We start from the raw sequence: 19,089 nt of genomic DNA on the forward strand, positions 1-19,089 counted from the left end.
TTGGCTGTAAACAGCTTTGGGATGTCATGAGGTCGTAACCCTCCCGCCCTCTGTGGTAAAGTTCAGTCTGGGACTGATTTGGAAGCGTTACAAGTTAAATGTTGCTTTCTTTCATGCTTTTTTCTTTCCTCTCTTACCTCTCTTTCTTTATTTTTTGATGGGGTGTGTGTTCTCTGACTGTGTCAGTGCTATGTGATTAGTTTGGGCACTTTCGATACCAATCCCAGTGGGCCCACAGCACATAAGTGCCCCTTATTTGGCAATCTCACTCAGTGGGAATAGGATGATTGGTGTAGGAAATTGGAAACTGAACGCTGGGTGTGCTCTTCAAAGCTTTTGAAAGAGGCATATTGTGGGGACCAAGGAGAGAGAGCTTCATTTTCCATCTAACTGTGCTGTACCCGACCTGGAAGTGTTTGATACTGACACGGGTCCTGAAATGGGAACTGTTCCGTTCCCCAGCACTGACATTCCTCGCCTTGATGAGCACATTATGAAACAAAGAAAACTAACCATTGTTGAACCTCACTGAGCCCTCTCTTCTGTTGCCCGCACTGTGTTCTCTATTCCTGTTGCCCTCACTGTGTTCTCTATTCCTGTTGCCCGCACTGTGTTCTCTCTTCTGTTGCCCGCACTGTGTTCTCTATTCCTGTTGCCCGCACTGTGTCCTCTCTTCTGTTGCCCGCACTGTGTTCTCTATTCCTGTTGCCCGCACTGTGTCCTCTCTTCTGTTGCCCGCACTGTGTTCTCTATTCCTGTTGCCCGCACTGTGTTCTCTATTCCTGTTGCCCGCACTGTGTTCTCTCTTCTGTTGCCCTCACTGTGTTCTCTATTCCTGTTGCCCGCACTGTGTTCTCTATTCCTGTTGCCCGCACTGTGTTCTCTATTCCTGTTGCCCGCACTGTGTTCTCTATACCTGTTGCACTCACTGTGTTCTCTATTCCTGTTGTCCGCACTGTGTTCTCTATTCCTGTTGCCCTCACTGTGTTCTCTATTCCTGTTGCCCGCACTGTGTTCTCTATTCCTGTTGCCCGCACTGTGTTCTCTATTCCTGTTGCCCTCACTGTGTTCTCTATTCCTGTTGCCCGCACGGTGTGCTCTCTTCTGTTGCCCTCACTGTGTTCTCTATTCCTGTTGCCCGCACTGTGTTCTCTCTTCTGTTGCCCGCACTGTGTTCTCTATTCCTGTTGCCCGCTCTGTGTCCTCTCTTCTGTTGCCCGCACTGTGTTCTCTATTCCTGTTGCCCGCACTGTGTCCTCTCTTCTGTTGCCCGCACTGTGTTCTCTATTCCTGTTGCCCTCACTGTGTTCTCTATTCCTGTTGCACTCACTGTGTTCTCTATTCCTGTTGTCCGCACTGTGTTCTCTATTCCTGTTGCCCTCACTGTGTTCTCTATTCCTGTTGCCCACACTGTGTTCTCTATTCCTGTTGCCCGCACTGTGTTCTCTATTCCTGTTGCCCTCACTGTGTTCTCTATTCCTGTTGCCTGCACGGTGTCCTCTCTTCTGTTGCCCTCACTGTGTTCTCTATTCCTGTTGCCCGCACTGTGTTCTCTCTTCCTGTTGCCTGCACTGTGTTCTCTATTCCTGTTGCCCGCACTGTGTTCTCTATTCCTGTTGCCCGCACTGTGTCCTCTCTTCTGTTGCCCGCACTGTGTTCTCTATTCCTGTTGCCCGCACTGTGTTCTCTATTCCTGTTGCCCGCACTGTGTTCTCTATTCCTGTTGCCCGTTCCTGTTGCCCGCACTGTGTTCTCTATTCCTGTTGCCCGCACTGTGTTCTCTCTTCTGTTGCCCTCACTGTGTTCTCTATTCCTGTTGCCCTCACTGTGTTCTCTATTCCTGTTGCACTCAGTGTTCTCTATTCCTGTTGTCCGCACTGTGTTCTCTATTCCTGTTGCCCGCACTGTGCTCTCTATTCCTGTTGCCCGCACTGTGTTCTCTACTCCCGTTGCCCTCACTGTGTTCTCTATTCCTGTTGCCCGCACTGTGTTCTCTATTCCTGTTGCCCTCACTGTGTTCTCTATTCCTGTTGCCTGCACTGTGTTCTCTCTCCTGTTGCCCGCACTGTGTTCTCTATTCCTGTTGCCTGCACTGTGTTCTCTATTCCTGTTGCCCGCACTGTGTTCTCTATTCCTGTTGCTCACACGGTGTCCTCTCTTCAGTTGCCCTCACTGTGTTCTCTATTCCTGTTGCCCGCACTGTGTTCTCTATTCCTGTTGCCTGCACTGTGTTCTCTATTCCTGTTGCCTGCACTGTGTCCTCTATTCCTGTTGCCCACACTGTGTTCTCTATACCTGTTGCCCTCACTGTGTTCTCTCTCCTGTTGCCCGCACTGTGTTCTCTATTCTTGTTGCCCGCACTGTGTTCTCTATACCTGTTGCCCTCACTGTGTTCTCTATTCCTGTTGCCCGCACTGTGTTCTTTATTCCTGTTGCCCACACTGTGTTCTCTCTTCTGTTGCCCTCACTGTGTTCTCTATTCCTGTTGCCCGCACTGTGTTCTCTATTCCTGTTGCCCGCACTGTGTTCTCTATTCCTGTTGCCTGCACTGTGTTCTCTATACCTGTTGCACTCACTGTGTTCTCTATTCCTGTTGCCTGCACTGTGTTCTCTATTCCTGTTGCCCGCACTGTGTTCTCTATTCCTGTTGCCCGCACTGTATTCTCTATACCTGTTGCTCTCACTGTGTTCTCTCTCCTGTTGCCCGCACTGTGTTCTCTATTCCTGTTGCCTGCACTGTGTTCTCTATACCTGTTGCCCTCACTGTGTTCTCTATTCCTGTTGCACTCACTGTGTTCTCTATTCCTGTTGTCCGCACTGTGTTCTCTATTCCTGTTGCCCTCACTGTGTTCTCTATTCCTGTTGCCCGCACTGTGTCCTCTCTTCTGTTGCCCGCACTGTGTTCTCTATTCCTGTTGCCCGCACTGTATTCTCTATACCTGTTGCTCTCACTGTGTTCTCTCTCCTGTTGCCCGCACTGTGTTCTCTATTCCTGTTGCCTGCACTGTGTTCTCTATACCTGTTGCCCTCACTGTGTTCTCTATTCCTGTTGCACTCACTGTGTTCTCTATTCCTGTTGTCCGCACTGTGTTCTCTATTCCTGTTGCCCTCACTGTGTTCTCTATTCCTGTTGCCCGCACTGTGTCCTCTCTTCTGTTGCCCGCACTGTGTTCTCTATTCCTGTTGCCCGCACTGTGTTCTCTATTCCTGTTGCCTGCACTGTGTTCTCTATTCATGTTGCCCGTTCCTGTTGCCCGCACTGTGTTCTCTATTCCTGTTGCCCGCACTGTGTTCTCTCTTCTGTTGCCCTCACTGTGTTCTCTATTCCTGTTGCCCTCACTGTGTTCTCTATTCCTGTTGCACTCACTGTGTTCTCTATTCCTGTTGACCGCACTGTGTTCTCTATTCCTGTTGCCCACACTGTGTTCTCTATTCCTGTTGCCTGCACTGTGTTCTCTATTCCCGTTGCCCTCACTGTGTTCTCTATTCCTGTTGCCCACACTGTGTTCTCTATTCCTGTTGCCCTCACTGTGTTCTCTATTCCTGTTGCCTGCACTGTGTTCTCTCTCCTGTTTCCCGCACTGTGTTCTCTATTCCTGTTGCCCGCACTGTGTTCTCTATTCCTGTTGACCGCACTGTGTTCTCTATTCCTGTTGCCCGCACTGTGTTCTCTATTCCTGTTGCCTGCACTGTGTTCTCTATTCCTGTTGCCCACACTGTGTTCTCTATTCCTGTTGCCCTCACTGTGTTCTCTATTCCTGTTGCCCGCACTGTGTTCTCTATTCTTGTTGCCCACACTGTGTTCTCTATACCTGTTGCCCTCACTGTGTTCTCTATTCCTGTTGCCCGCACTGTGTTCTTTATTCCTGTTGCCCACACTGTGTTCTCTCTTCTGTTGCCCTCACTGTGTTCTCTATTCCTGTTGCCCGCACTGTGTTCTCTATTCCTGTTGCCCGCACTGTGTTCTCTATTCCTGTTGCCCGCACTGTGTTCTCTATACCTGTTGCACTCACTGTGTTCTCTATTCCTGTTGTCCGCACTGTGTTCTCTATTCCTGTTGCCCTCACTGTGTTCTCTATTCCTGTTGCCCGCACTGTGTTCTCTATTCCTGTTGCCCGCACTGTGTTCTCTATTCCTGTTGCCCTCACTGTGTTCTCTATTCCTGTTGCCCGCACTGTGTTCTCTCTTCTGTTGCCCGCACTGTGTTCTCTATTCCTGTTGCCCGCACTGTGTCCTCTCTTCTGTTGCCCGCACTGTGTTCTCTATTCCTGTTGCCCGCACTGTGTTCTCTATTCTTGTTGCCCACACTGTGTTCTCTATTCCTGTTGCCCGCACTGTGTTCTCTATTCCTGTTGCCTGCACTGTGTTCTCTATACCTGTTGCCCTCACTGTGTTCTCTATTCCTGTTGCACTCACTGTGTTCTCTATTCCTGTTGTCCGCACTGTGTTCTCTATTCCTGTTGCCCTCACTGTGTTCTCTGTTCCTGTTGCCCGCACTGTGTTCTCTATTCCTGTTGCCCGCACTGTGTTCTCTATTCCTGTTGCCCGCACTGTGTTCTCTATTCCTGTTGCCCGCACTGTGTTCTCTATTCCTGTTGCCCGCACTGTGTTCTCTGTTCCTATTGCCCGCACTGTGTCCTCTATTCCTGTTGCCCGCACTGTGTCCTCTATTCCTGTTGCCCTCACTGTGTTCTCTATTCCTGTTGCCAGCACTGTGTTCTCTATTCCTGTCGCCCGCACTGTATTCTCTATTCCTGTTGCCCGCACTGTGTTCTCTATTCCTGTTGCCCGCACTGTGTTCTCTATTCCTGTTGCCCTCACTGTGTTCTCTATTCCTGTTGCCCGCACTGTGTTCTCTATTCCTGTTGCCCGCACTGTGTCCTCTATTCCTGTTGCCCGCACTGTGTTCTCTATTCCTCTTGCTCACACGGTGTCCTCTCTTCAGTTGCCCTCACTGTGTTCTCTATTCCTGTTGCCCGCACTGTGTTCTCTATTCCTGTTGCCTGCACTGTGTTCTCTATTCCTGTTGCCCGCACTGTGTCCTCTATTCCTGTTGCCCACACTGTGTTCTCTATACCTGTTGCCCTCACTGTGTTCTCTCTCCTGTTGCCCGCACTGTGTTCTCTATTCTTGTTGCCCGCACTGTGTTCTCTATACCTGTTGCCCTCACTGTGTTCTCTATTCCTGTTGCCCGCACTGTGTTCTTTATTCCTGTTGCCCACACTGTGTTCTCTCTTCTGTTGCCCTCACTGTGTTCTCTATTCCTGTTGCCCGCACTGTGTTCTCTATTCCTGTTGCCCGCACTGTGTTCTCTATTCCTGTTGCCCGCACTGTGTTCTCTATACCTGTTGCACTCACTGTGTTCTCTATTCCTGTTGTCCGCACTGTGTTCTCTATTCCTGTTGCCCTCACTGTGTTCTCTATTCCTGTTGCCCGCACTGTGTTCTCTATTCCTGTTGCCCGCACTGTGTTCTCTATTCCTGTTGCCCTCACTGTGTTCTCTATTCCTGTTGCCCGCACGGTGTGCTCTCTTCTGTTGCCCTCACTGTGTTCTCTATTCCTGTTGCCCGCACTGTGTTCTCTCTTCTGTTGCCCGCACTGTGTTCTCTATTCCTGTTGCCCTCACTGTGTTCTCTATTCCTGTTGCACTCACTGTGTTCTCTATTCCTGTTGTCCGCACTGTGTTCTCTATTCCTGTTGCCCTCACTGTGTTCTCTATTCCTGTTGCCCACACTGTGTTTTCTATTCCTGTTGCCCGCACTGTGTTCTCTATTCCTGTTGCCCTCACTGTGTTCTCTATTCCTGTTGCCCACACTGTGTTCTCTATTCCTGTTGCCTGCACGGTGTCCTCTCTTCTGTTGCCCTCACTGTGTTCTCTATTCCTGTTGCCCGCACTGTGTTCTCTCTTCCTGTTGCCTGCACTGTGTTCTCTATTCCTGTTGCCCGCACTGTGTTCTCTATTCCTGTTGCCCGCACTGTGTCCTCTCTTCTGTTGCCCGCACTGTGTTCTCTATTCCTGTTGCCTGCACGGTGTCCTCTCTTCTGTTGCCCTCACTGTGTTCTCTATTCCTGTTGCCCGCACTGTGTTCTCTCTTCCTGTTGCCTGCACTGTGTTCTCTATTCCTGTTGCCCGCACTGTGTTCTCTATTCCTGTTGCCCGCACTGTGTCCTCTCTTCTGTTGCCCGCACTGTGTTCTCTATTCCTGTTGCCCGCACTGTGTTCTCTATTCCTGTTGCCCGCACTGTGTTCTCTATTCCTGTTGCCCGTTCCTGTTGCCCGCACTGTGTTCTCTATTCCTGTTGCCCGCACTGTGTTCTCTCTTCTGTTGCCCTCACTGTGTTCTCTATTCCTGTTGCCCTCACTGTGTTCTCTATTCCTGTTGCACTCAGTGTTCTCTATTCCTGTTGTCCGCACTGTGTTCTCTATTCCTGTTGCCCGCACTGTGCTCTCTATTCCTGTTGCCCGCACTGTGTTCTCTACTCCCGTTGCCCTCACTGTGTTCTCTATTCCTGTTGCCCGCACTGTGTTCTCTATTCCTGTTGCCCTCACTGTGTTCTCTATTCCTGTTGCCTGCACTGTGTTCTCTCTCCTGTTGCCCGCACTGTGTTCTCTATTCCTGTTGCCTGCACTGTGTTCTCTATTCCTGTTGCCCGCACTGTGTTCTCTATTCCTGTTGCTCACACGGTGTCCTCTCTTCAGTTGCCCTCACTCTGTTCTCTATTCCTGTTGCCCGCACTGTGTTCTCTATTCCTGTTGCCTGCACTGTGTTCTCTATTCCTGTTGCCTGCACTGTGTCCTCTATTCCTGTTGCCCACACTGTGTTCTCTATACCTGTTGCCCTCACTGTGTTCTCTCTCCTGTTGCCCGCACTGTGTTCTCTATTCTTGTTGCCCGCACTGTGTTCTCTATACCTGTTGCCCTCACTGTGTTCTCTATTCCTGTTGCCCGCACTGTGTTCTTTATTCCTGTTGCCCACACTGTGTTCTCTCTTCTGTTGCCCTCACTGTGTTCTCTATTCCTGTTGCCCGCACTGTGTTCTCTATTCCTGTTGCCCGCACTGTGTTCTCTATTCCTGTTGCCTGCACTGTGTTCTCTATACCTGTTGCACTCACTGTGTTCTCTATTCCTGTTGCCTGCACTGTGTTCTCTATTCCTGTTGCCCGCACTGTGTTCTCTATTCCTGTTGCCCGCACTGTATTCTCTATACCTGTTGCTCTCACTGTGTTCTCTCTCCTGTTGCCCGCACTGTGTTCTCTATTCCTGTTGCCTGCACTGTGTTCTCTATACCTGTTGCCCTCACTGTGTTCTCTATTCCTGTTGCACTCACTGTGTTCTCTATTCCTGTTGTCCGCACTGTGTTCTCTATTCCTGTTGCCCTCACTGTGTTCTCTATTCCTGTTGCCCGCACTGTGTCCTCTCTTCTGTTGCCCGCACTGTGTTCTCTATTCCTGTTGCCCGCACTGTATTCTCTATACCTGTTGCTCTCACTGTGTTCTCTCTCCTGTTGCCCGCACTGTGTTCTCTATTCCTGTTGCCTGCACTGTGTTCTCTATACCTGTTGCCCTCACTGTGTTCTCTATTCCTGTTGCACTCACTGTGTTCTCTATTCCTGTTGTCCGCACTGTGTTCTCTATTCCTGTTGCCCTCACTGTGTTCTCTATTCCTGTTGCCCGCACTGTGTCCTCTCTTCTGTTGCCCGCACTGTGTTCTCTATTCCTGTTGCCCGCACTGTGTTCTCTATTCCTGTTGCCTGCACTGTGTTCTCTATTCATGTTGCCCGTTCCTGTTGCCCGCACTGTGTTCTCTATTCCTGTTGCCCGCACTGTGTTCTCTCTTCTGTTGCCCTCACTGTGTTCTCTATTCCTGTTGCCCTCACTGTGTTCTCTATTCCTGTTGCACTCACTGTGTTCTCTATTCCTGTTGCCCACACTGTGTTCTCTATTCCTGTTGCCCTCACTGTGTTCTCTATTCCTGTTGCCTGCACTGTGTTCTCTCTCCTGTTTCCCGCACTGTGTTCTCTATTCCTGTTGCCCGCACTGTGTTCTCTATTCCTGTTGCCCGCACTGTGTTCTCTATTCCTGTTGCCCGCACTGTGTTCTCTATTCCTGTTGCCTGCACTGTGTTCTCTATTCCTGTTGCCCACACTGTGTTCTCTATTCCTGTTGCCCTCACTGTGTTCTCTATTCCTGTTGCCCGCACTGTGTTCTCTATTCTTGTTGCCCACACTGTGTTCTCTATACCTGTTGCCCTCACTGTGTTCTCTATTCCTGTTGCCCGCACTGTGTTCTTTATTCCTGTTGCCCACACTGTGTTCTCTCTTCTGTTGCCCTCACTGTGTTCTCTATTCCTGTTGCCCGCACTGTGTTCTCTATTCCTGTTGCCCGCACTGTGTTCTCTATTCCTGTTGCCCGCACTGTGTTCTCTATACCTGTTGCACTCACTGTGTTCTCTATTCCTGTTGTCCGCACTGTGTTCTCTATTCCTGTTGCCCTCACTGTGTTCTCTATTCCTGTTGCCCGCACTGTGTTCTCTATTCCTGTTGCCCACACTGTGTTCTCTATTCCTGTTGCCCTCACTGTGTTCTCTATTCCTGTTGCCCGCACTGTGTTCTCTCTTCTGTTGCCCGCACTGTGTTCTCTATTCCTGTTGCCCGCACTGTGTCCTCTCTTCTGTTGCCCGCACTGTGTTCTCTATTCCTGTTGCCCGCACTGTGTGCTCTATTCTTGTTGCCCACACTGTGTTCTCTATTCCTGTTGCCCGCACTGTGTTCTCTATTCCTGTTGCCTGCACTGTGTTCTCTATACCTGTTGCCCTCACTGTGTTCTCTATTCCTGTTGCACTCACTGTGTTCTCTATTCCTGTTGTCCGCACTGTGTTCTCTATTCCTGTTGCCCTCACTGTGTTCTCTGTTCCTGTTGCCCGCACTGTGTTCTCTATTCCTGTTGCCCGCACTGTGTTCTCTATTCCTGTTGCCCGCACTGTGTTCTCTATTCCTGTTGCCCGCACTGTGTTCTCTATTCCTGTTGCCCGCACTGTGTTCTCTGTTCCTATTGCCCGCACTGTGTCCTCTATTCCTGTTGCCCGCACTGTGTCCTCTATTCCTGTTGCCCTCACTGTGTTCTCTATTCCTGTTGCCAGCACTGTGTTCTCTATTCCTGTTGCCCGCACTGTATTCTCTATTCCTGTTGCCCGCACTGTGTTCTCTATTCCTGTTGCCCGCACTGTGTTCTCTATTCCTGTTGCCCTCACTGTGTTCTCTATTCCTGTTGCCCGCACTGTGTTCTCTATTCCTGTTGCCCGCACTGTGTCCTCTATTCCTGTTGCCCGCACTGTGTTCTCTATTCCTCTTGCTCACACGGTGTCCTCTCTTCAGTTGCCCTCACTGTGTTCTCTATTCCTGTTGCCCGCACTGTGTTCTCTATTCCTGTTGCCTGCACTGTGTTCTCTATTCCTGTTGCCCGCACTGTGTCCTCTATTCCTGTTGCCCACACTGTGTTCTCTATACCTGTTGCCCTCACTGTGTTCTCTCTCCTGTTGCCCGCACTGTGTTCTCTATTCTTGTTGCCCGCACTGTGTTCTCTATACCTGTTGCCCTCACTGTGTTCTCTATTCCTGTTGCCCGCACTGTGTTCTTTATTCCTGTTGCCCACACTGTGTTCTCTCTTCTGTTGCCCTCACTGTGTTCTCTATTCCTGTTGCCCGCACTGTGTTCTCTATTCCTGTTGCCCGCACTGTGTTCTCTATTCCTGTTGCCCGCACTGTGTTCTCTATACCTGTTGCACTCACTGTGTTCTCTATTCCTGTTGTCCGCACTGTGTTCTCTATTCCTGTTGCCCTCACTGTGTTCTCTATTCCTGTTGCCCGCACTGTGTTCTCTATTCCTGTTGCCCGCACTGTGTTCTCTATTCCTGTTGCCCTCACTGTGTTCTCTATTCCTGTTGCCCGCACGGTGTGCTCTCTTCTGTTGCCCTCACTGTGTTCTCTATTCCTGTTGCCCGCACTGTGTTCTCTCTTCTGTTGCCCGCACTGTGTTCTCTATTCCTGTTGCCCGCTCTGTGTCCTCTCTTCTGTTGCCCGCACTGTGTTCTCTATTCCTGTTGCCCGCACTGTGTCCTCTCTTCTGTTGCCCGCACTGTGTTCTCTATTCCTGTTGCCCTCACTGTGTTCTCTATTCCTGTTGCCCTCACTGTGTTCTCTATTCCTGTTGCCTGCACGGTGTCCTCTCTTCTGTTGCCCTCACTGTGTTCTCTATTCCTGTTGCCCGCACTGTGTTCTCTCTTCCTGTTGCCTGCACTGTGTTCTCTATTCCTGTTGCCCGCACTGTGTTCTCTATTCCTGTTGCCCGCACTGTGTCCTCTCTTATGTTGCCCGCACTGTGTTCTCTATTCCTGTTGCCCGCACTGTGTTCTCTATTCCTGTTGCCCGCACTGTGTTCTCTATTCCTGTTGCCCGTTCCTGTTGCCCGCACTGTGTTCTCTATTCCTGTTGCCCGCGCTGTGTTCTCTCTTCTGTTGCCCTCACTGTGTTCTCTATTCCTGTTGCCCTCACTGTGTTCTCTATTCCTGTTGCACTCAGTGTTCTCTATTCCTGTTGTCCGCACTGTGTTCTCTATTCCTGTTGCCCGCACTGTGCTCTCTATTCCTGTTGCCCGCACTGTGTTCTCTACTCCCGTTGCCCTCACTGTGTTCTCTATTCCTGTTGCCCGCACTGTGTTCTCTATTCCTGTTGCCCTCACTGTGTTCTCTATTCCTGTTGCCTGCACTGTGTTCTCTCTCCTGTTGCCCGCACTGTGTTCTCTATTCCTGTTGCCTGCACTGTGTTCTCTATTCCTGTTGCCCGCACTGTGTTCTCTATTCCTGTTGCTCACACGGTGTCCTCTCTTCAGTTGCCCTCACTGTGTTCTCTATTCCTGTTGCCCGCACTGTGTTCTCTATTCCTGTTGCCTGCACTGTGTTCTCTATTCCTGTTGCCCGCACTGTGTCCTCTATTCCTGTTGCCCACACTGTGTTCTCTATACCTGTTGCCCTCACTGTGTTCTCTCTCCTGTTGCCCGCACTGTGTTCTCTATTCTTGTTGCCCGCACTGTGTTCTCTATACCTGTTGCCCTCACTGTGTTCTCTATTCCTGTTGCCCGCACTGTTCTTTATTCCTGTTGCCCACACTGTGTTCTCTCTTCTGTTGCCCTCACTGTGTTCTCTATTCCTGTTGCCCGCACTGTGTTCTCTATTCCTGTTGCCCGCACTGTGTTCTCTATTCCTGTTGCCCGCACTGTGTTCTCTATACCTGTTGCACTCACTGTGTTCTCTATTCCTGTTGCCTGCACTGTGTTCTCTATTCCTGTTGCCCGCACTGTGTTCTCTATTCCTGTTGCCCGCACTGTATTCTCTATACCTGTTGCTCTCACTGTGTTCTCTCTCCTGTTGCCCGCACTGTGTTCTCTATTCCTGTTGCCTGCACTGTGTTCTCTATACCTGTTGCCCTCACTGTGTTCTCTATTCCTGTTGCACTCACTGTGTTCTCTATTCCTGTTGTCCGCACTGTGTTCTCTATTCCTGTTGCCCTCACTGTGTTCTCTATTCCTGTTGCCCGCACTGTGTCCTCTCTTCTGTTGCCCGCACTGTGTTCTCTATTCCTGTTGCCCGCACTGTGTTCTCTATTCCTGTTGCCCGCACTGTGTTCTCTATTCATGTTGCCCATTCCTGTTGCCCGCACTGTGTTCTCTATTCCTGTTGCCCGCACTGTGTTCTCTCTTCTGTTGCCCTCACTGTGTTCTCTATTCCTGTTGCCCTCACTGTGTTCTCTTTTCCTGTTGCACTCACTGTGTTCTCTATTCCTGTTGACCGCACTGTGTTCTCTATTCCTGTTGCCCACACTGTGTTCTCTATTCCTGTTGCCTGCACTGTGTTCTCTATTCCCGTTGCCCTCACTGTGTTCTCTATTCCTGTTGCCCGCACTGTGTTCTCTATTCCTGTTGCCCTCACTGTGTTCTCTATTCCTGTTGCCTGCACTGTGTTCTCTCTCCTGTTTCCCGCACTGTGTTCTCTATTCCTGTTGCCCGCACTGTGTTCTCTATTCCTGTTGCCCGCACTGTGTTCTCTATTCCTGTTGCTCACACGGTGTCCTCTCTTCTGTTGCCCTCACTGTGTTCTCTATTCCTGTTGCCCGCACTGTGTTCTCTATTCCTGTTGCCTGCACTGTGTTCTCTATTCCTGTTGCCCGCACTGTGTCCTCTATTCCTGTTGCCCACACTGTGTTCTCTATACCTGTTGCCCTCACTGTGTTCTCTCTCCTGTTGCCCGCACTGTGTTCTCTATTCTTGTTGCCCGCACTGTGTTCTCTATACCTGTTGCCCTCACTGTGTTCTCTATTCCTGTTGCCCGCACTGTTCTTTATTCCTGTTGCCCACACTGTGTTCTCTCTTCTGTTGCCCTCACTGTGTTCTCTATTCCTGTTGCCCGCACTGTGTTCTCTATTCCTGTTGCCCGCACTGTGTTCTCTATTCCTGTTGCCCGCACTGTGTTCTCTATACCTGTTGCACTCACTGTGTTCTCTATTCCTGTTGCCTGCACTGTGTTCTCTATTCCTGTTGCCCGCACTGTGTTCTCTATTCCTGTTGCCCGCACTGTATTCTCTATACCTGTTGCTCTCACTGTGTTCTCTCTCCTGTTGCCCGCACTGTGTTCTCTATTCCTGTTGCCTGCACTGTGTTCTCTATACCTGTTGCCCTCACTGTGTTCTCTATTCCTGTTGCACTCACTGTGTTCTCTATTCCTGTTGTCCGCACTGTGTTCTCTATTCCTGTTGCCCTCACTGTGTTCTCTATTCCTGTTGCCCGCACTGTGTCCTCTCTTCTGTTGCCCGCACTGTGTTCTCTATTCCTGTTGCCCGCACTGTGTTCTCTATTCCTGTTGCCCGCACTGTGTTCTCTATTCATGTTGCCCATTCCTGTTGCCCGCACTGTGTTCTCTATTCCTGTTGCCCGCACTGTGTTCTCTCTTCTGTTGCCCTCACTGTGTTCTCTATTCCTGTTGCCCTCACTGTGTTCTCTTTTCCTGTTGCACTCACTGTGTTCTCTATTCCTGTTGACCGCACTGTGTTCTCTATTCCTGTTGCCCACACTGTGTTCTCTATTCCTGTTGCCTGCACTGTGTTCTCTATTCCCGTTGCCCTCACTGTGTTCTCTATTCCTGTTGCCCGCACTGTGTTCTCTATTCCTGTTGCCCTCACTGTGTTCTCTATTCCTGTTGCCTGCACTGTGTTCTCTCTCCTGTTTCCCGCACTGTGTTCTCTATTCCTGTTGCCCGCACTGTGTTCTCTATTCCTGTTGCCCGCACTGTGTTCTCTATTCCTGTTGCTCACACGGTGTCCTCTCTTCTGTTGCCCTCACTGTGTTCTCTATTCCTGTTGCCCGCACTGTGTTCTCTATTCCTGTTGCCTGCACTGTGTTCTCTATTCCTGTTGCCCGCACTGTGTCCTCTATTCCTGTTGCCCACACTGTGTTCTCTATTCCTGTTGCCCGCACTGTGTTCTCTATTCTTGTTGCCCACACTGTGTTCTCTATACCTGTTGCCCTCACTGTGTTCTCTATTCCTGTTGCCCGCACTGTGTTCTTTATTCCTGTTGCCCACACTGTGTTCTCTCTTCTGTTGCCCTCACTGTGTTCTCTATTCCTGTTGCCCGCACTGTGTTCTCTATTCCTGTTGCCCGCACTGTGTTCTCTATTCCTGTTGCCCGCACTGTGTTCTCTATACCTGTTGCACTCACTGTGTTCTCTATTCCTGTTGTCCGCACTGTGTTCTCTATTCCTGTTGCCCTCACTGTGTTCTCTATTCCTGTTGCCCGCACTGTGTTCTCTATTCCTGTTGCCCGCACTGTGTTCTCTATTCCTGTTGCCCTCACTGTGTTCTCTATTCCTGTTGCCCGCACGGTGTGCTCTCTTCTGTTGCCCTCACTGTGTTCTCTATTCCTGTTGCCCGCACTGTGTTCTCTCTTCTGTTGCCCGCACTGTGTTCTCTATTCCTGTTGCCCGCACTGTGTCCTCTCTTCTGTTGCCCGCACTGTGTTCTCTATTCCTGTTGCCCGCACTGTGTTCTCTATTCCTGTTGCCCGCACTGTGTTCTCTATTCCTGTTGCCCGTTCCTGTTGCCCGCACTGTGTTCTCTATTCCTGTTGCCCGCACTGTGTTCTCTCTTCTGTTGCCCTCACTGTGTTCTCTATTCCTGTTGCCCTCACTGTGTTCTCTATTCCTGTTGCACTCACTGTGTTCTCTATTCCTGTTGTCCGCACTGTGTTCTCTATTCCTGTTGCCCTCACTGTGTTCTCTATTCCTGTTGCCCACACTGTGTTCTCTATTCCTGTTGCCCGCACTGTGTTCTCTATCCCTGTTGCCCTCACTGTGTTCTCTATTCCTGTTGCCTGCACGGTGTCCTCTCTTCTGTTGCCCTCACTGTGTTCTCTATTCCTGTTGCCCGCACTGTGTTCTCTATTCCTGTTGCCCGCACTATATTCTCTATACCTGTTGCCCTCACTGTGTTCTCTCTCCTGTTGCCCGCACTGTGTTCTCTATTCCTGTTGCCTGCACTGTGTTCTCTATTCCTGTTGCACGCACTGTGTTCTCTATTCCTGTTGCCCGCACTGTGTTCTCTATTCCTGTTGCCTGCACTGTGTTCTCTATACCTGTTGCCCTCACTGTGTTCTCTATTCCTGTTGCACTCACTGTGTTCTCTATTCCTGTTGTCCGCACTGTGTTCTCTATTCCTGTTGCCCTCACTGTGTTCTCTATTCCTGTTGCCCACACTGTGTTCTCTATTCCTGTTGCCTGCACTGTGTTCTCTATTCCTGTTGCCCGCACTGTGTTCTCTATTCCTGTTGCCCACACTGTATTCTCTATACCTGTTGCCCTCACTGTGTTCTCTCTCCTGTTGCCCGCACTGTGTTCTCTATTCCTGTTGCCCGCACTGTGTTCTCCATTCCTGTTGCCTGCACTGTGTTCTCTATTCTTGTTGCCCACACTGTGTTCTCTATTCCTGTTGCCCGCACTGTGTTCTCTATTCCTGTTGCCTGCACTGTGTTCTCTATTCCTGTTGCACTCACTGTGTTCTCTATTCCTGTTGTCCGCACTGTGTTCTCTATTCCTGTTGCCCTCACTGTGTTCTCTGTTCCTGTTGCCCGCACTGTGTTCTCTATTCCTGTTGCCCGCACTGTGTTCTCTATTCCTGTTGCCCGCACTGTGTTCTCTATTCCTGTTGCCCGCACTGTGTTCTCTATTCCTGTTGCCCGCACTGTGTTCTCTGTTCCTATTGCCCGCACTGTGTCCTCTATTCCTGTTGCCCGCACTGTGTCCTCTATTCCTGTTGCCCTCACTGTGTTCTCTATTCCTGTTGCCAGCACTGTGTTCTCTATTCCTGTTGCCCGCACTGTATTCTCTATTCCTGTTGCCCGCACTGTGTTCTCTATTCCTGTTGCCCGCACTGTGTTCTCTATTCCTGTTGCCCTCACTGTGTTCTCTATTCCTGTTGCCCGCACTGTGTTCTCTATTCCTGTTGCCCGCACTGTGTCCTCTATTCCTGTTGCCCGCACTGTGTTCTCTGTTCCTGTTGCCCGCACTGTGTTCTCTATTCCCGTTGCCCGCAGTGTGTTCTCTATTTCTGTTGCCCGCACTGTGTTCTCTATTCCTGTTGCCCGCACTGTGTTCTCTATTCCTGTTGCCCTCACTGTGTTCTCTATTCCTGTTGCCCGCACTGTGTTTTCTATTCCTGTTGCCCGCACTGGGTTCTCTATTCCTGTTGCCCGCACTGTGTTCTCTATTCCTGTTGCCCGCACTGTGTTCTCTATTCCTGTTGCCCGCACTGTGTTCTCTATTCCTGTTGCCCGCACTGTGTTCTCTATTCCTGTTGCCCGCACTGTGTTCTCTATTCCTGTTGCCCGCAGTGTGTTCTCTATTCCTGTTGCCTGCACTGTGTTCTCTATTCCTGTTGCCCTCAGTGTTCTCTCTCCTGTTGCCCTCACTGTGTTCTCTATTCCTGTTGCCGTCACTATATCCTCTATTCGTTTTGCCCTTCACCATGTTCTCTCTCCTGTTGTCCTCACCGTGTCCTCTCTTCTGTTACAGGGTTCACGCAATGTTTCCCTGTGATTTTCCTCTTGGGTCTTCTTCCACAGATGAATACTTTTCTCACATATTTGTTGGAACAAATAGACATGCACATTTTTGGTGGATCTGGTACGTATGCCACAAGTTTTCTTTACTGCTTTTATGTTATAAAAAAAACAAATTAAAAACTACATGAAGTATCCCACGCTAAAATGTGTTCCTGGGTAGAAGCTAATTTAAGGTTGATAAGCAACTAATAATTGCTTTCTGTTTCCATGAGATTTGAATACATTTCCCACCAAGCCTGTGTAAATAGCACCCCACCTGCTTCGATGGCTAGGGTTGGTCTGTTAGCTGGTGTTACATCGGGTGCCCCTAGGTGAGGGTGGGGAAAATCAGCCAGATTTCCAGCTCTTAATCAGCACGGAGCAAGCCCTGCAGGAGGGAAAGTGTGTGGACATCAGAGGAGGGCAGGAATGGACACAACTGAGATGCCCCGAGTGCTCCAGTAGACAGGCTCACACCTGGATAACGGCCTCTCAGGGCAGGTGCTGACACCTGTGGGACGGGACCCCAGCATGGATCCATCACTTGGTGTGAAGGGGATAAAACTGTCACGGAAATTTAGCGAGGCAAAAAAAAGTTTAAACCTCGGCCAATCATACAATAGTACAGCACAGAAGCCTGAATGTCATCCAGGTCTTGCTGCATTCGGGCATGGACTGCTTCATTATCTGAGGAGTTGCGAATGGAACTGAACACTGCAATCATCAGCGAACACCCCCACTTCTGTCCTTATGATGGAGGGAAGATCATTGATGAAGCAGCTGAAGATGGTTGGGCCTAGGACACTGTCCTGAGGAACTCCTGCAGCGATGTCCTGGGGCTGAGATGATTGACCTCCAACAATTACAGCCATCTTCCTTTGTGCTAGGTATGACTCCAGCCAGTGGAGAGTTTTCCCCCTGATCCCCATTGACTTCAATTTTACTAGGGCTCCTTGATGCCACACTCGGTCAAATGCTGCCTTGATGTCAAGGGCAGTCACTCTCACCTCACCTCTGGAATTCAGCTCTTTTGTCCATGTTTGGACCAAGGCTGTAATGAGGTCTGGAGCCGAGTGAGTCTGGCAGAACCCAAGCTGAGTATTCACAGAATCACAGAAATCACAGAAACCCCACAGTGCAGATAGAGGCCATTTCGGCCCATCGAGCCTGCACCGACACATATCCCACCCGATCCCCGTAACCCCTACACCAACACATATCCCACCCCAGCCCCGTAACCCCACGTATTTAATCCCCCTAACACTAAGGGTCAATTTATCATAGCCAATCAACCTAACCTGCACATCTTTGGACTGTGGGAGGAAACCGGAGCACCCGGAGGAAACCCACGCAAACACGGGGAGAATGTGCAAACTCCACACAGACAGTCGCCCGAGGCCGGATTCGAACCCGGGTCCCTGGCGCTGTGAGGCAACAGTGCTAACCACTATGCCACCGTGCTGCAGGTTATTGGTGAGTAAGTGCTCCTTGATGGTGCTGTTGATGGCTCCTTCCATCACTTTGCTGATTATTGAGAGTAGACTGATGGGGCGGTAATTGGCCGGATTGGATTTGTCCTGCTTTTTGTGGCAGTTTTCCACATTGTCGGGTAGATGCCAGTGTTGTCGCTGTACTGGACCTGCTTGGCTGGAGGCGCGGCTAGTTCTAGAGCACAAGTCTTCAGCACCACAGCCGGGAGCCCATGGCCTTTGCTGTATCCAGTGCGCGCAGCTATTTCTTGATATCACATGGAGTGAATCGAATTGGCTTAAGACTGGCTTCTGTGATGGTGGGGGCCGATATGGATCATCCACTGAAGATGGTTGCAAATGCTTCAACCTTGTCTTGCACTTGCGTGCTGGGCTCCGTCATCATTTAGGATGGGGATATTCATGGAGCCTCCTCCTCCCGTTAGTTGTTTAATTGTCCACCACCATTCACGACTGGATGTGGCAGGACTGCAGAGCTTTAATCTGATCCATTGATTGTGGGATCGCTTAGCTCTGTCTGTAGCATGCTGCTTCTGCTGTTTAGCATGCATGTAGTCCTGTGTTGCAGCTTCCCCAGGTTGGCACCTCATTTTTAGGTACACCTTCTACACTCTTCTACACTCCTCGTTGAACCAGGGTTGGTCCCCTGGCTTGATGGTAATGGCAGAGTCATGAGGTTACATACAGATTGTGGTGGAATACAATTCTGCTGCTGCTGAAGGCTCACAGCGCCTCACAGATACCCAGTTTTGAGCTGCTAGATCTGTTCTGAATCTGTCCCATTTAGCACGGTGGTAGTGCCACACCACAGGATGGAGGGTGTCCTCAGTGTGAAGACGGGATTTTGTCTCAACAAGGACTCTGCGGTGGTCACTGCTACCAATGCTGTCATGGACAGATGCATCTGCGACAGATAAATTGGTGAGGACGAGGTCAAGTAGGTTTTTCCCTCGTGTTGGTTCTGCCACAGTCCTAGTCTGGCAGCTATGTCCTTCAGGACTCGGCTAGCTCGGTCAGTAGTGGTGCTACCGAGCAACTCTTGGTGATGGACATTGAAGTCCCCCACCCAGAATACATTCTGTGCCCTTGCTACTCTCGGTGCTTCTTCTAAGTGGTGTTCAACATGGAGGAGTAGAAACATAGAAACATAGAAACATAGAAGATAGGAGCAGGAGTAGGCCATTCGGCCCTTCGAGCCTGCTCCGCCATTCAACGAGATCATGGCTGGTCATCCAAACCCTAGCACCCGGTCCCTACACCGACAGCCATCCCACCCAAGCCCTATCCCCGTAACCCCGTAACCCCACGTATTTAATCCCCCCTAACACTAAGGGTCAATTTTTATCATGGCCAATCAACCTAACCCGCACATCTTTGGACTGTGGGAGGAAACCGGAGCACCCGGAGGAAACCCATGCAAACACGGGGAGAATGTGCAAACTCCACACAGACAGTCAC

The 19,089-nt window shown here is 50.3% G+C and overlaps 1 protein-coding gene across 1 annotated transcript in view; it reads left to right on the forward strand.

Moving 5' to 3' along the window:
* pcnx2 (pecanex 2) overlaps window positions 1-19,089 on the forward strand; it is a 946,160-nt gene that overhangs the window by 302,293 nt on the left and 624,778 nt on the right. The window contains exon 14 of the mRNA XM_085996657.1: window positions 16,113-16,223. Within this exon, the coding sequence (XP_085852783.1) occupies window positions 16,113-16,223 (111 nt within the window). The remainder of the gene's footprint in view (window positions 1-16,112; window positions 16,224-19,089) is intronic.

Source organism: Somniosus microcephalus, chromosome 9 (genome assembly GCF_052327205.1).
Source record: "Somniosus microcephalus isolate GS21.2 chromosome 9, FLI_Smic_1.0, whole genome shotgun sequence".
NCBI lineage: Eukaryota > Metazoa > Chordata > Chondrichthyes > Squaliformes > Somniosidae > Somniosus > Somniosus microcephalus.